This window comes from Marmota marmota, unplaced genomic scaffold, assembly GCF_001458135.2.
Source record: "Marmota marmota marmota unplaced genomic scaffold, marMar, whole genome shotgun sequence".
Taxonomy (NCBI): domain Eukaryota; kingdom Metazoa; phylum Chordata; class Mammalia; order Rodentia; family Sciuridae; genus Marmota; species Marmota marmota.
The window spans coordinates 66,311,464-66,325,358 of NW_025999900.1; the positions used below are offsets into that span (position 1 = coordinate 66,311,464).

Below are 13,895 nucleotides of genomic sequence, written 5' to 3' on the forward strand. Positions count from 1 at the left end.
GCATGCGAGAGGCACTGGGTTTGATCCCTGGCACTACATAAAAAAATAAAAAAGGTGTTGTGTACATCTGCAACTAAAAAGAAAGAACAAAGCTAGAGATCTCATACTGAATTAAAGACAGTGTGGTATTGGTATAAAGATAGACATCACTGAGGCAGGAGAATCATAAGTTCGAGGCCAGCCTCAGCAACTTAGCAAAGCCCTAAGCAACTTAGTGAGACCCTGTCTCAAAATGAAAAATGTAAAAAAGGGCTAGGGATGTGGCTCAATGATAGAGCACCCCTGGGTTCAATCCCGTGACCCCCCCCCCAAAATGATAGACATATAGACCAATGAAATGAATAGATGGACCTGAAATAAACTCTCACTTATGGCCAAATAATTTTTGATAAGGCTAGCATATAGCTCGATGGGGAAAGGACAGTCTTTTCCACAAATGGTGCTAGCAACACTCAGTGTCTACATGCAGAAGAATTAAGTGGACCTTCACCTAATACCACATTGAAAAGTGAGCTAAGGACTTCAACATAAAACCTGAAACAAATGGGAAGAAGAAAGCCTAGCATAAAGCTTTATATTATGAATTTGGTGATTATTTCTTGGATATGACGTTAAAGGCAAAAGCAACAAGAAAAATTTTAAAAATTTTATGGAATTCAAATTAAAATCCAAAATTGAAAATTTTCTACTTCAGGAGCCACTATCAACAGAGTTAAAAGGTAATTTACAAATTAGGAGGTAATTTTTGTGAGTCACAATGTGTGGCAAGGGATTATTTATATCCAGAATTCATAGAAAATTCCTCAAACTCAATGAGAAGAAATGACTCAGTTAAAAAATGGGCAGTGGATATGACATTTCTCCAGAAAAGATAAGCACATAGACAATAAGCACATGAAAAGATGTTCAACATCACTAAGCATTAGGGAAATAGTGGGATAGATACCACCTCACCCCCATTAGGGTATCTACTACCAAAAAACCAAAACAGAAAAAAGCCAAGCAGGAAATAACAGGGTTGGCCAGGATGTGAAAAATTGGAACCTTTATGCATTGTTAGTGGGACACAAAATGGTGCAGCTGCTTTAGAAAACACCATGGTGGTTCCTCAAAACATTAGGGGTAAAATTACATATGATTCAGGAATTCCAGGTGGCTATCACCCAGTGGAAAACAGAGCAGGATTTCAAAGAGGTATTTGTACAAACATGTTCACAGCATTATTCACAAGAGCTAAAATGGGTAAGATGAATGGATAAGCCAAGTGTGACTTGTATGACACACAAGGAAATATTATTTGGCCTTAAAAATGATAGAAAATCTGCTGGGTGCAGTGGTGCACACCTGTAATCCCAGCAACTCAGGAGGCTGAAGTAGGAGGATCCCAAGTTTTCAGCAATTTGGGGAACCCTGTTACAAAATAAAAATATAAAAAACCTGCTGGGGATGTGACGCAATGGTTAAGTGCTCCTGGGTTTAATCCCCAGTACCCCCCCCCCCAAAAAAAAGAAATTCTGATGCATGCTATTAGCATGTATAATGAATCTGGAGAATGTTGTGTGATGTGAAATAAGCCCATCAGGAAAAAGGCAAACATTGGGTGATTCCACTTGGTGAGATACTTAGATGATGGCTGTGAGGAGCAGGAGGTAGAGGGAATGGATTCGTGTTGAATGGGCTTCCATTGTACAAAGTGAAAGGAATGTGGGAGCTGGAAGCCGGTGGTAGTTGCACAGCGTCATGGATGTGTTGTACAGTGAAACATACACTTACAGACGGTGGTTATGGTGATTTTAGTTTCTGTGTATTTTCACATAATTTTAAAAAACCAGGAATGGGACTTTAGAAAGGAAAAGGTTTTTAACAGATTTAATTGTCTAACTTGCAATCATTTCTAGTCAGGAATCCCTGGAATGAAGGTTTTTGTACCTTTGGCTATAGTCTTCCTCCTTTTGCATCTTAAAGCCTGTCTGCTCATGGATTCTGTTGTGTGTATCTCCTTGTCTAGGGGAAAACAGAATCCATCACTGTCGTGAAGTTGCTGAGCTGCTTTGATGACCTTGTGGCAGCAGGCACAGCCTCTGGGAGAGTTGCGGTTTTTCAACTTGTGTCTTCATTGCCAGGGAGAAATAAACAGGTAGGTGCTCATAATTTTAGCATTTCTTCATTTGATGGCAAATTCCTCATGGATTAGAAATCTTCATCTACCTAGAAAAATTTATTCTCAGAAAAGCATAACTTTGTGCTGTTTGTAGATAACATTTTTGTTCCTGCTTGGACACTTGGCACAAAGTATGTACGTGTGGGTACTTCCATTTTTGCTTGATTCTCCTGGAGTGTTCTCTGTGGGTTTTGAAGGTGGACAGATGGAACCTTATGCAGGTTATGAGTGGCAAAGCAGGCTGGGAAAACCAGCTCCCACATAAATAGCAGTGCTGTCCTCGTAACCCAGTCACAACATTTATTCTTTTCTTTTCCTGGTGTGTATTTTTATTGTTTATTCATAGCTTCGGAGGTTTGATGTCACTGGTATTCACAAAAATAGCATTACTGCTCTGGCTTGGAGCCCCAATGGAATGAAATTGTTCTCTGGAGATGACAAAGGGAAAATTGTCTATTCTTCTCTGGATCTAGACCAGGTAAATCAATGTTCTTGTCTCATGCCTTCTAATACTTGGAATGATTATAGTTGTATTTTACTGGTCAGCTTATATTCTTGATCATAGTCCCTTTATAATCTCAATTGTTATTTGTCACATTTTCTTTCATGGATTTTACCAGTGAGCTCCTACTTCTGTGACTAAAGAGTTGCCTACTGCAGCAGTCACTTTGTTTTATTTTTAAGTGACACATAAATAATATACATATTTGTGGGACACCACGTGTTGTTTGGATACGTTGAAGTGCTCAGATGGGTAAACACGCCTAGTCCTCCAACACTTGTCACTAGTCTGGTGAAACATTTGCTTTTTCATTCTGCTCTTTGTTCTGACCACTTAGAAAAGAAACTGTTGTCATTCCCTGTTCCTTGAAAGCAGAAGTGACAGGAAGCATTGTCCAGTCATAACTGTGAACAAGGTTAGTGTCTCCTTGGATAGAGAGCTTACCTGGAGCAGGACCTGGCCTGTGAGATGACCTCATGTGGGAGGAGATGCTCAGGAAGGGAAAGAGTTGGAACAGCAGGTGCTCTGCCCCACCTCACCTTTGTCACAAGGGTGCTTGGAGTTGTTGTGTTCTCATCCTGTAGAACCAGTAACCAGCCTGGGGGCACAAGCTCAGGCCCAGTGTCTCTTCCAACCCAGGATCATCTCCAAAGGCCAGTGGCCTGTGTTTTATTTGTTTTGTCCTGGGTCTGACAACTAGACTGAACTACTTGGTGTTACTGTCCTTTCTTTTTCTCATTTGTAGCCTTCATTCCCAGTGCTGAATTTCCAAGAAGTTACCAGTTACCAGCTGAGTAGCTTTCAGTCCCTCCGATCCAGGACGGACCTATTATAAATACTCCATAGTGTTCTTAAGCTCTCTGGTCTCAGAACCTCTATGCTCTTAGAATGTCTACCCAAAGAGCTTTCATTTATGTCAAGCATACCACATTAGAAATTGAAACTGAGGAATTGGAAAGCATTTATTAACTATATTTTGAAATAATAAACCTTACATTATAATTTAACAAAAACATTTTTGTGAATGTAATTTCAAAACTAATGAGGAAAGTAGCATTGCTCTCTATTTTTGCATTTTCTTTAATGTCTGGCTTTTTAATAATAAGGCAGTTGATTCTTTATTCAATCTGCTGCCATTGAGTCAAGAGTATATAAAGAAAATCCAACCTCAAACAGACATGTAGTTGGAAATGGAAGGAGTATTTTGATAGCCTTCAGATAATTGTGGATATTCTTCTTTAATAATATCCACAAATTGACAAATAGTAGTTCTTTAAAGGTTACAATTACACATGACACATGAGAGTTTCTTTAAAGAGTAGTTACAAAATGGAATCAGAAACCAGAGGGATAAGGGGCTGGGGTTGTGGCTCAGTGGTGGAGCGCTTGCCTGGCATGTGTGAGGAACTGGGTTCAATCCTCGGCACTATATAAAAATGAATAAATAAAATAAAGGTGTATATTTTAAAAAGCTGTATCTGTTAAAAAAGAAAGGAAGAAAGAAACCACAGAGATGAATTTTTCACACTCTATTTCATTAAAATCTAGAAGTCTTATCTTGCACTTCATGGAATCTTTTACCTGTGCATGGTTTTGTAGCATCATGTGTTGGTCACTTCAGAAATAGTGATTCACAGGATAATGTGCATCCTCCAGATGCTGACACATTTTATTATGCAGTATCAAAAAAGCACCTTTGTTAATATTATAATCAATCTGATCGTAAAAGTCTTTAGCCATCAAGACTTGTCTAGTTCACAGACACAGGAGCAGATTTTCAAGATTCTTATCTGCATTTGAAAGAAGTAAATACTATCACTTGTCCTCTTTGAAGTGACAGGCTTGCTTTTTTTTTTTTTTTTCTTAAGAAAATGTCTTCCTGGTCTGGGGCTGTAGCTCAGTTGTAGAGCACTTGCCTAGCATGTGAGAGGCACTGGGTTCAATCCTTGGCACCACATAAAAATAAATAAATAAACAAAGGTGTTGTGTCCATCTACAACTAAAAATATTTTTTTAAAAAAGGAAAATGTCTTTCAAATACCCAAGTTTGAATAATTATAGTATTTGAAGTAGAAAGGTGTTCTGTGAAAAAGGCATTTGGTTCACCTCCCAACTCCAGCCATGGCATAGGTGCTGTCCTTCAAAGGAACCTTGTACTTCCGTATGCACAAGCACTGAACGTGTACACCCCATTCTCACATCCAGTACAAAGGTGCCTGCTCTTAAGGGTCAAGACAGTGAGATGAGCACTTTTCTGCATCAGAGAGGTTGATCTTCAGTGAACTGGGTGTTTTGACGAGAGTGCACAGTGCTGAAGGGTATAGTAACTGCTGATAGTGATTGGTGCCACTGCCTTGGTTTGAGCTGAGGTTCCAGGTGGCTCTCCCCACTGTGGCTCCTGCACCATCAGTGGAAAGGGCAGTAGCATCTTAGTATTGCTATGAAAGTGTGTTTGGCCTGGCGGACTCTTGAGAGGGGTCCCCTTTGAGAACAGTTGCTCTATGGAAATGTGTATTGTTCTGAGTGCTGAGGGTCCTTTCCTGCCACTACCACTATAGATTCTTCCACTACCTGTACCTGTGGGCAGATTGGTGAGGAGCTGAGAGAAGGCCACCATGCCTCACCACTCAGTAAATGAAAAAATTGACCATAAGCATGCTGAAACATTTTTAAGATACAAGTATTTCATGAGATTTGCCAAAAAAAAAAGACATGAGAGGATGTGTGGTTTTATACAATATAGTCTACTCAGTTCCATTACAAGCTAACTTAAAAACTGAAAATAAATCTACATTCTAACTAATTCTTTTATGGAAAAGAATCTGCCTTCAGAGTCCTTAGTGTTTGGGAAGAATTGAAATTTCTCTATCTTTTTTTTTTTTTTTTTAAAGAGAGAGAGAGAGAGAGAGAGAGAATTTTTAATATTTATTTTTAGTTCTCGGCGGACACAACATCTTTGTTTGTATGTGGTGCTGAGGATCGAACCCGGGCCGCACGCATGCCAGGCGAGCGCGCTACCGCTTGAGCCACATCCCCAGCCCCTAAAAATTTCTCTATCTTGATAGTGGTGGCGGTCAAATTGTCAAACTTGATAGCATTATATACCAAAATGGCAAGTTTTACTATATGCAAATTTTACCCTTAAAACTGACCCCTGCCCCTGTTCACCCTCAAAGAGGTCTGTGATATGCCGCAGTGTTTCTTAGGCAAATTGGAATTGCTCCTAGAGAATCAGATTATTTTTTTAATATTTATTTTTTAGTTACAGGTGGACACAATATCTTTCTTTTCTGTTTTATTTTTTTATGTGGTGCTGAGGATTGAACCCGGTGCCTCACGCATGGTAGGTAGGCTCTCTACCTCTGAGTCACAACCCCAGCTCCTGAGAAGATTTAAAAAAAAAAAAAGTCAAGTTTTTGTCTATTTATTTTTATTTTATCATTATTTTTTGTGGTACTGGGTTTTGAATCCAGGGCCTTGTGCATGTGAGGCAGGTGATCTACCAGTTGAGCTATACCAGCCCCTGGAGAAGCAGATTTTTAACACCACAAAATATAGATTGTATTAGCAATAAAATGCCTCCTAGAATTCTTCCCTGTGTGGGTAGAAAGGACCATCTTATTTTAATACCATCTCATGTATTTAATGCTGTTTTAACTTCTTTCTAGCCTCCTGTTTTCCACGAGCTGTTCAGCTGGGCTTACTTTACATCGAGCTCTGTGGAGGGAGAGTACCACAGGAGCGCTGATTGTTGTCACAGTAATTTTATAGAAAGTCCCATCCATTGTGCTTGTGATAGGATAAATAATACGCACAGTGTGACATCTTTATGTTAGATCTTCATGGGTTCTTTTTGACTGTTTACAGAGAATATTTTAAGAGAAATTCAACCAATTTTAAGTGTTTCTTGTCCAACGTGTTAGCACTGATTGTTTTCTCATTAGGAAGGACTCTTCCAAATTTCACGGCAGTGGGTTGACACTGACTCTGAAGAGACCCGCTAGGTGTCATTGTGAGGTGTGGGTTGGCCTGAATGCGGCTGGCAGGAAGGGTGTCAGTCTTGGGAGGCCCCTGGCCAGCCTAGCACTGAGCGCAGGTTTGGCTGGACTCCGCAGGGCACCTGCAACTCCCAGCTGGTGCTGGAGGAGCCGTCCTCCATCGTGCAGCTGGACTACAGTCAGAAGGTGCTGCTCATCTCCACCTTGCAGAGAAGCCTGCTCTTCTACACTGAAGAGAAGTCTGTCAGGCAGATTGGAACACAGGCAAGGAAAAGGTGAGTCTCACAGGACACAGCTTGCTGTCAATGTGGAGCCTTGTGACAGAGTGGCTTTAAGGTCTCTTGGATTTCCTATTTGCAGATGTGGGCCAGTGGCACTTGGCTTGGGGTTCCGTGTGGTTCCTGGCAGCCCAAGCCTGCTGAGGACACCCTGTCTGAGTTAGAAGGGAGGAGGGACTGTTTGTGGGGAGCTACAGTGACCTTCAGGCACAGCTGCCCTGCCTCAGGGGCCAGGTCTCAGGGTGACATAGTCTGAATCTGCCCTGGCTCTGGCCCCACACAGCCCCAGGCATTCAGTCTCCTGAGTGCCTCTGTGCTCCTGCTGCTGGAGCACTCTGCAGTGACAGGCTCAGGTTGGCCCAGTAAGCAGGAGGATAGCCATGCTCCTCCGTGAAAACTGGAGCACAGAGAGGGCCTTGCTGTCGGTCCTGCTGACTGCTGTGGGGCAACAGAAGTTTAAACAGGCTTCTCCCAGCCTGGGGCCCGGGAAGACTCCTATAGGCCTGCAGCATTCACAATGAGTGGGATTAGCCAAGTAGGACAGTGACTGGTCTGCTGGAGGGAGGACGGCAAGAGAAGGATGAGGCCCAAGTCTCTCATCACACCAGACAAGTGGGAAAAGATGGACAGACAAGTCTGTGAGCCACAGTTCACCTTCCCACCCAAGCCCAGAAAACAGCTCAGAGCCAGTTTGCTTGGGGGTGAAAGGGGAAAGGGGAGAAAGAACCAAGGAGCTGACCTTTCCTTACCGTGAGGAGGGAACAGGAAGCCATGATGGGGTGGGGAGCAGGGGTATTGGCACAGGCTGGTTGTTGGCTGGCTGGTGGGAGGAGCTCTTATGTCTCCCTTTTCTCTTCCTCAGTAAAGGGGTCTGTCCGGGCAGGGAGGAAGTCGGCCAGTGAACAGGAAGAGGTTTTGAGGCTGGCCCTGTGGAGAGTGGGGAGAATGGCAGGCCTTGTGAGAGCCCCAAGACTGGTGGTGCCGTCGGCGATGTATTATCAGGGGGGCCGGGTGAGGTCAGCCGGGTGCAGCCAGCTCTGTGGTCACATTCACAGCCATGTCCTATGCTTTGCAGCAGAACAGTGAAAGCTGATCCTCTTTTCTACATGGTGGCTCTTCAGTTATTGAGACCCACTCCACCTCCCCTTCAGCTTGTTTTCTAGGCTGAATGCCATCTGAATTCCATCCACTCTGTCTTTTTGTAGCAGTGGTCACCACTGGTCCTGGGTCCCTCAGAAAAGTGTGACTCTGTGGATCTGGGTTCTGCCTCTCCCTCTGCCAGGACCCTTCTCTTCTGCCTGGTGCTTGGTCCTGGCCCACCTGCTAGTGTGTTCCTGCACTGTCTCCTAGAAGGATGGTAGAGTGGAAGGAGATTTAAAAGCAGTTCACTTTCACGTGGGTCACGTGCCCAGCAGACTCTCCTGAGACCTATCCCTCCGACCTGGGTAGAGACCCGGGTGCTTCTATGAACCTCTGCTGGGTGTCGTGTGGTCAGGTTTTTTGGCTGCTTTGACTGAAGGTGTGCTCTGTGCCAGACACTCATCCAGGATAGAGAAATAAGGAATATGTCCCCTTTTCAGAGGGAATGGTATTTTTTATTATTAATTTAGTTCTAAATTATTAATTTAGTTCTTTTTTTTAAAGAGAGAGAATTTTAATATTTATTTTTTAGTTATTGGTGGACACAACATCTTTGTTTGTATGTGGTGCTGAGGATCGAACCCGGGCTGCACGCATGCCAGGCGAGGGCGCTACCGCTTGAGCCACATCCCCAGCCCTGGTATTTTTTTTAACCTTAGAAAAGTGGAGACAAGAGGGTAAAAGTTTCTGCCTCTTGGGTCTTTAAGGTTCGTCTTTCTGTCATATGTTGTCTTAGGTGGTAGTTGTGGAGGGCATTGGGCTTGCCCGTCCCTGGAAGCAGTGCTTCATTCAGCAAGTGTGTGGGAATGGCTGCTGTGCAGGCAGCAGGCAGAAATGGGGCTGTGAGTGAAACGTGGGGCCCAGCCTCTGCCCTCGAACGGGCTGGCAGAGGGAGTTGGTCAGTGAGACAAGGATAGGGCCACAGTAAATGCCATGAGGGATGCAGGCAGGTGGAGACTAAGAGCCTCACCTGGGTGAGAGGATGATTCTTACGGGGCGGGGGGAAGTATGATGTTATCTATATACTGTTACTACCTGCTTTTTTGTTTTCACTTAACCTTATGTTTCTAAGGTTTATTCTTTTTTTTTTTTTAATATTTATTTATTTAGTTAGTTATTGGCAGACACAACATCTTTGTTTGTATGTGGTGCTGAGGATTGAACCCGGGCCGCACGCATGACAGGCGAGCACGCTACCACTTGAGCCACATCCCCAGCCCTCTAAGGTTTATTCTTGATTGAAACTATAGAGCTTATTTACTTTCACTGATATATAGTACTCCATAACTCATTCACTCTCTTGTTAATGGGTGCTCAAATTTTTACATTCTTTTTTAGTGCCAGGGATTTATACCCTGTTGATGGACCTTTATTTTACTCATTTATTTATATGCGGTGCTGAGAATTGAACCCAGTACCTTACCCATGCTAGGCAAGTGCTCTACTACTGAGCCACAACCCTAGGCCCAATCATATTATTTTTTAATACAGTGAAAGATAATACTATATTATACAGTATGTAGGGATATGTGGATGTGATTAAACAAGGGAACCATACACACAAAATATAGTCCAGTGGTCACAGCTGGGGCAGATGGGCAGGAAATTTTGGGGGCAGAGTACATCCGTGGTGTGGCCAGTGACTAATTTCCTAAGTTGGATTCCTGAGTGAGCATTTCCATTAAGCTTCATAAATTTTATTATATGTATTCTTTTGTGAGTGTCAGATATTTCATAATTTTAAAAATGGGGGGAGCAAAAAAAAAAAAAAGCCCAGGGATTCAAAAGGAACTTGTGTCCCTCTGATGGGTTTAGAGAAACTCTGAAAGGGCAACAGCATAGATGGGTTGTTGTACTCCTAGATATAAAATTTGTTCATCTAGGACATTGGCATGAACTCAGACATTGGCCACACCCGTAATCCCAGTGACTCGGGAGGCTAAAGCAGGAGTGTCTCAAGTTTGAGGCCAGCCTCAGCAACTTAGACCTTGTCTCAAAATAAAAATAGTAGGGTCTGAGGATGTTGTTCAGGGTTAAAACAACCTGGTTCAATCCCCAGTCGGCATCACCCCCAAAATAAAAGACTTAACAGGACATTGGTGTAATCATAGTAATCATGTTAACAGGAATAGAATTTCAGAACAGGGAGAACAAGGAACAGTCTTTGTTTGTTGCCTTCTGCCTTGGTTTCCTCTTTTAAGTCAGAAGTTATAATATTTGTCTCATGGAGTTGTTGTGAGGATTAAATGGGAGTTTGGAGATAAAATGCCAGGCACAGGGGCTGGACCATAGTGGATACTCATTGATAGTTCAAAGAAACCAGGCTGTGTGCTCAAGGGAAAGCATCAATTATTTGGGTTTAGCCAATAAATTCTTGTATTTAGTATCAGGGGTTGACATATCTTTATCGCTTTAAATCAGTCCATGCCTGGTCTTTTCTTTCTTTTTTTCCTTCTGATTTTAGTACTGGGAAATTTGGTGCTTGTTTTATACCAGGATTGTGTAAGCAGAGTGATCTAACTCTGTATGCCTCTCGGCCTGGTCTCCGGCTGTGGAAGGCTGATGTCCATGGGACTGTTCAAGCCACATTCATCTTAAAGGACGTCTTTGCTGGGGGAGTTGCACCTTTCGAGCTATACCCACGCCTGGAATCCTCTGACAGGGGAAGTTACAGCTCCCCTGAGAAACACCTGGGGCTTGTTTCCTGTTTCTTCAGAGAAGGCTGGGTGTTGAGTTGGAATGAGTACAGCATCTACCTTCTGGACACCGTCAACCAGGTATGTGATGGGACCTACGCAAGTTTGGTGTCAAAAGAGCAAAGAGGATGTTTATCCACACAGTGTCCTTCCTCGGGCTCAGAGAATGACGAAGCAGCACTGTTTTTGTTTTTTTGGCTTTTATATATATAAATTTTTTTTTTTTTTTTTTTTTAAAGAGAGAGAGAATTTTTTAATATTTATTTTTTAGTTTTCGGCGGACACAACATCTTTGTGTGTGGTGCTGAGGATCGAACCCAGGCCGCACGCATGCCAGGCGAGCGTGCTACCACTTGAGCCACATTCCCAGCCCCAAAAGAAGTAGCACTGTTGATTCTTATGTTTCACTTTTTCTTTTGGGCCAGTCAAGGAGATTAAATTAAGGATTGGTAATTTTCGTAGATCTTAAAAGACAGTTTGCTTTGATGTTCATAGTCCTATGCCCTGCCAAGAAATTGTGGTTTTTATTTTTATTTAAAAACAAAATTGCTGGTCTGGGGATGTGGCTCAAGCGGTAGCGTGCTCGCCTGGCATGCGTGCGGCCCGGGTTCGATCCTCAGCACCACATACCAACAAAGATGTTGTGTCCGCCGAGAACTGAAAAATAAATATTAAAAAAAAAAAATAGAGTGTAGGTTGGTGGTTTTTAAAAAAAAAAATTAAAAAATAAAAATAAAAAATAAAAACAAAATTGTCAGGCGCGGTGGCGCATGCCTGTAATCCCGGCTGCTTGGGAGGCTGACATAGGAGAATCGCAAGTTCAAAGCCAACCTCAGCAACTTCAAGGTGCTAAGCAACTCGGTGAGACCCTGCTCTAAATAAAATACAAAATAGGACTAGGGATGTGGCTCTCGAGTACTCCTGAGTTCAATCCCCAGTACCAAAAAAAAAAAAAAAAAAAATTAGCAAGGCGCAGTGGCACACACCTGTAATCCCAGCAGTTTGGGAGGCTGAGGCAGGATCACAAGTTCAAAGCCAGCCTCAGCAATTTAGTGAGGCCTAAGCAACTCAGTGAGACCCTGTCTCTAAATAAAATGTAAAAAAGGGCTGGGGATATGGCTCAGTGATTAAGCAGCCCTGAGTTCAATCCCCAGTAAAAAAAAAAAAAAGAAAGAAAAGAAAACTTTTTCTTTGTAATCTGTTTGGGTCATGTATCTTCTTCTTCTCCTCCTCTGCTGCAACTAAACCCAAGGCACCTTGCACATGCTTCACCACAGGTCATGCTTTCCTCCTGGGTCATAGTGAGCACACTCAGAATAACCATCCCCATGGCTCTCCAGTGTTACTCAGCTCCAGGTTGCTCTCCACCCTGTTCTTCTACACAGAGTGAGCTAAATCATTTTGCCAGTTTTTCCACTTTTTTTTTTTAACTTAATGACATATCTTGGGCAATTTTCTAGCATCATTATTAAATCATAGCAGGAAACAATTTCTGTTTAAATCAGAATGATAAAAGGTCACTATTAGAGAAAGATTTAAACAAAGCTGTTTAGTTTCCGTTTCTTCTTGTCCTAAACACAGACCTTTTGCCTGGCCTTACTCCCCAGTGAAGGGTGTTCTTATTTGGTGTACATCAGCCAAATTATATTCATCTGCTCCCCATTGAAGTCTCCTTAATTACTATTACCACCCATGCCTGGAAATAGTGGTTTGGTAGAAAGAAAAGGGACCCAAGAGAAGATTCTGGCCTGTTTCTCCCTATAACCTAGAGTCTCCCATCTGTCTAACCATGACTTCCTTATCTGTAAATGGGGCATACATGGTATTGGATTGAGGGGTCACCTTCCAGCCTTGAATTTCTTTCTTTCTTTTATGAGAGCTATTTCAAGACTTCTTTTTTATTCTTTCCCTAGTTTTAGAGAACTTAACTTTTCTTCTTCCCATTCCTTTTGAACCGATAATTAGTGGCATTAAGATACTTTGTAATTGTCCATCTGTCCTTTTCATTTCAGCTCTTACCCATTGCTTTACTCAACACTCATAATTAACTTCATTTCATAGGCAAGGACATGTTGATGGATGCCAGTGAATAGATGTGCCGGCTGTCACCTGAATCTGCACCTCCCCAGAGCAACTTAATTGACAGCTTTCAGAAACTAATGTCCTGTTTCTAGCTGTTTGTTAGGACTGCCTGAAAATTAGCAAGCAGAGAATTGAGACTTTCTTCATCTTCTGCTGTGAACTGGCCTCTTGTTTACACTATTTGCTGAAAAGCACAAACTGTCTCTAAAGCAGTGTGGAATTGGGATGTCCTGTGTGTCTGTTTTTAGCTGGGGACACCCTTCCTCCCCTCTTATATTCATTTAGAAGTCATGAATTGCAGGCACACTGGTCTTTCCCGCAGCAGGGGGAGCTAGATGTGCTAACACTTACTTCAGCCCAGGAGAGATGTACCACATGGAGGTTTATAGGAAACAAGCCTCCAGGGAGTCCTGAGCATTGCCCAAGAATGTGAGCTGGTCAGGGAACAGTTCATGAGGAGATGGCATCTGGATAAAATTGGAACTTCCCCAGCAGGACAGGAAAGAAAGCGTGCGTGGGCTGTGGAAGAATGGGACTAGAATTTGCATACATGCTCCCTGCTTGTGAAGCTCAGCTGAGGCAGGATGACCAGGCCATGGATGGCAGAGGCCCCTGCATTTGTCAAGGAGGATGAGCTTCACATTGTAAGGATCAGGAAGCCAAGCAGGCCTGAGGAGGGAGCCTGAGGGATGGGGAGAGGCTCTGCTGGCTTGGTCACGTCACCCTACTGCTAAATTGAACAACTCCAGGTCACATCTGTCAGATACTACCTGACTGGATTGACTTACTCTTAAATATTTCAGCCAGAGACAGGGTGCTGCCTACTAACTTTGGAAGCTGAGGCAGGAGGATCACAAGTTCAGCCTCAGTAATTTAATGAGGCCCTAAGTAACTTAGCAAGACCCTGTCTTCAACCCAATAAAAATTTTAAAAAGGTCCGGAGTTGTGGCTCAGTAGTTAAGCATCCCCATGTTTAATCCACAGTACCCGCCCCCCCCCCCCCGAAAAAAAGGGAATTTTCAAGGAGTGATAACAAAG

The 13,895-nt window shown here is 42.9% G+C and overlaps 1 protein-coding gene across 4 annotated transcripts in view; it reads left to right on the forward strand.

The window, feature by feature from the left end:
- Tecpr2 (tectonin beta-propeller repeat containing 2) overlaps nt 1–13,895 on the forward strand; it is an 82,393-nt gene that overhangs the window by 16,044 nt on the left and 52,454 nt on the right. For all 4 annotated transcript variants that reach the window (XR_007346025.1, XM_048799372.1, XM_015495913.2 and 1 more), the window contains 4 exons: nt 2,009–2,137; nt 2,508–2,639; nt 6,779–6,936; nt 10,544–10,856. Coding sequence is in view for 3 of the 4 variants with exons in the window: in XM_015495913.2 (XP_015351399.1) it covers nt 2,009–2,137; nt 2,508–2,639; nt 6,779–6,936; nt 10,544–10,856 (732 nt within the window). In the remaining variant the exon portion in view is untranslated. The remainder of the gene's footprint in view (nt 1–2,008; nt 2,138–2,507; nt 2,640–6,778; nt 6,937–10,543; nt 10,857–13,895) is intronic.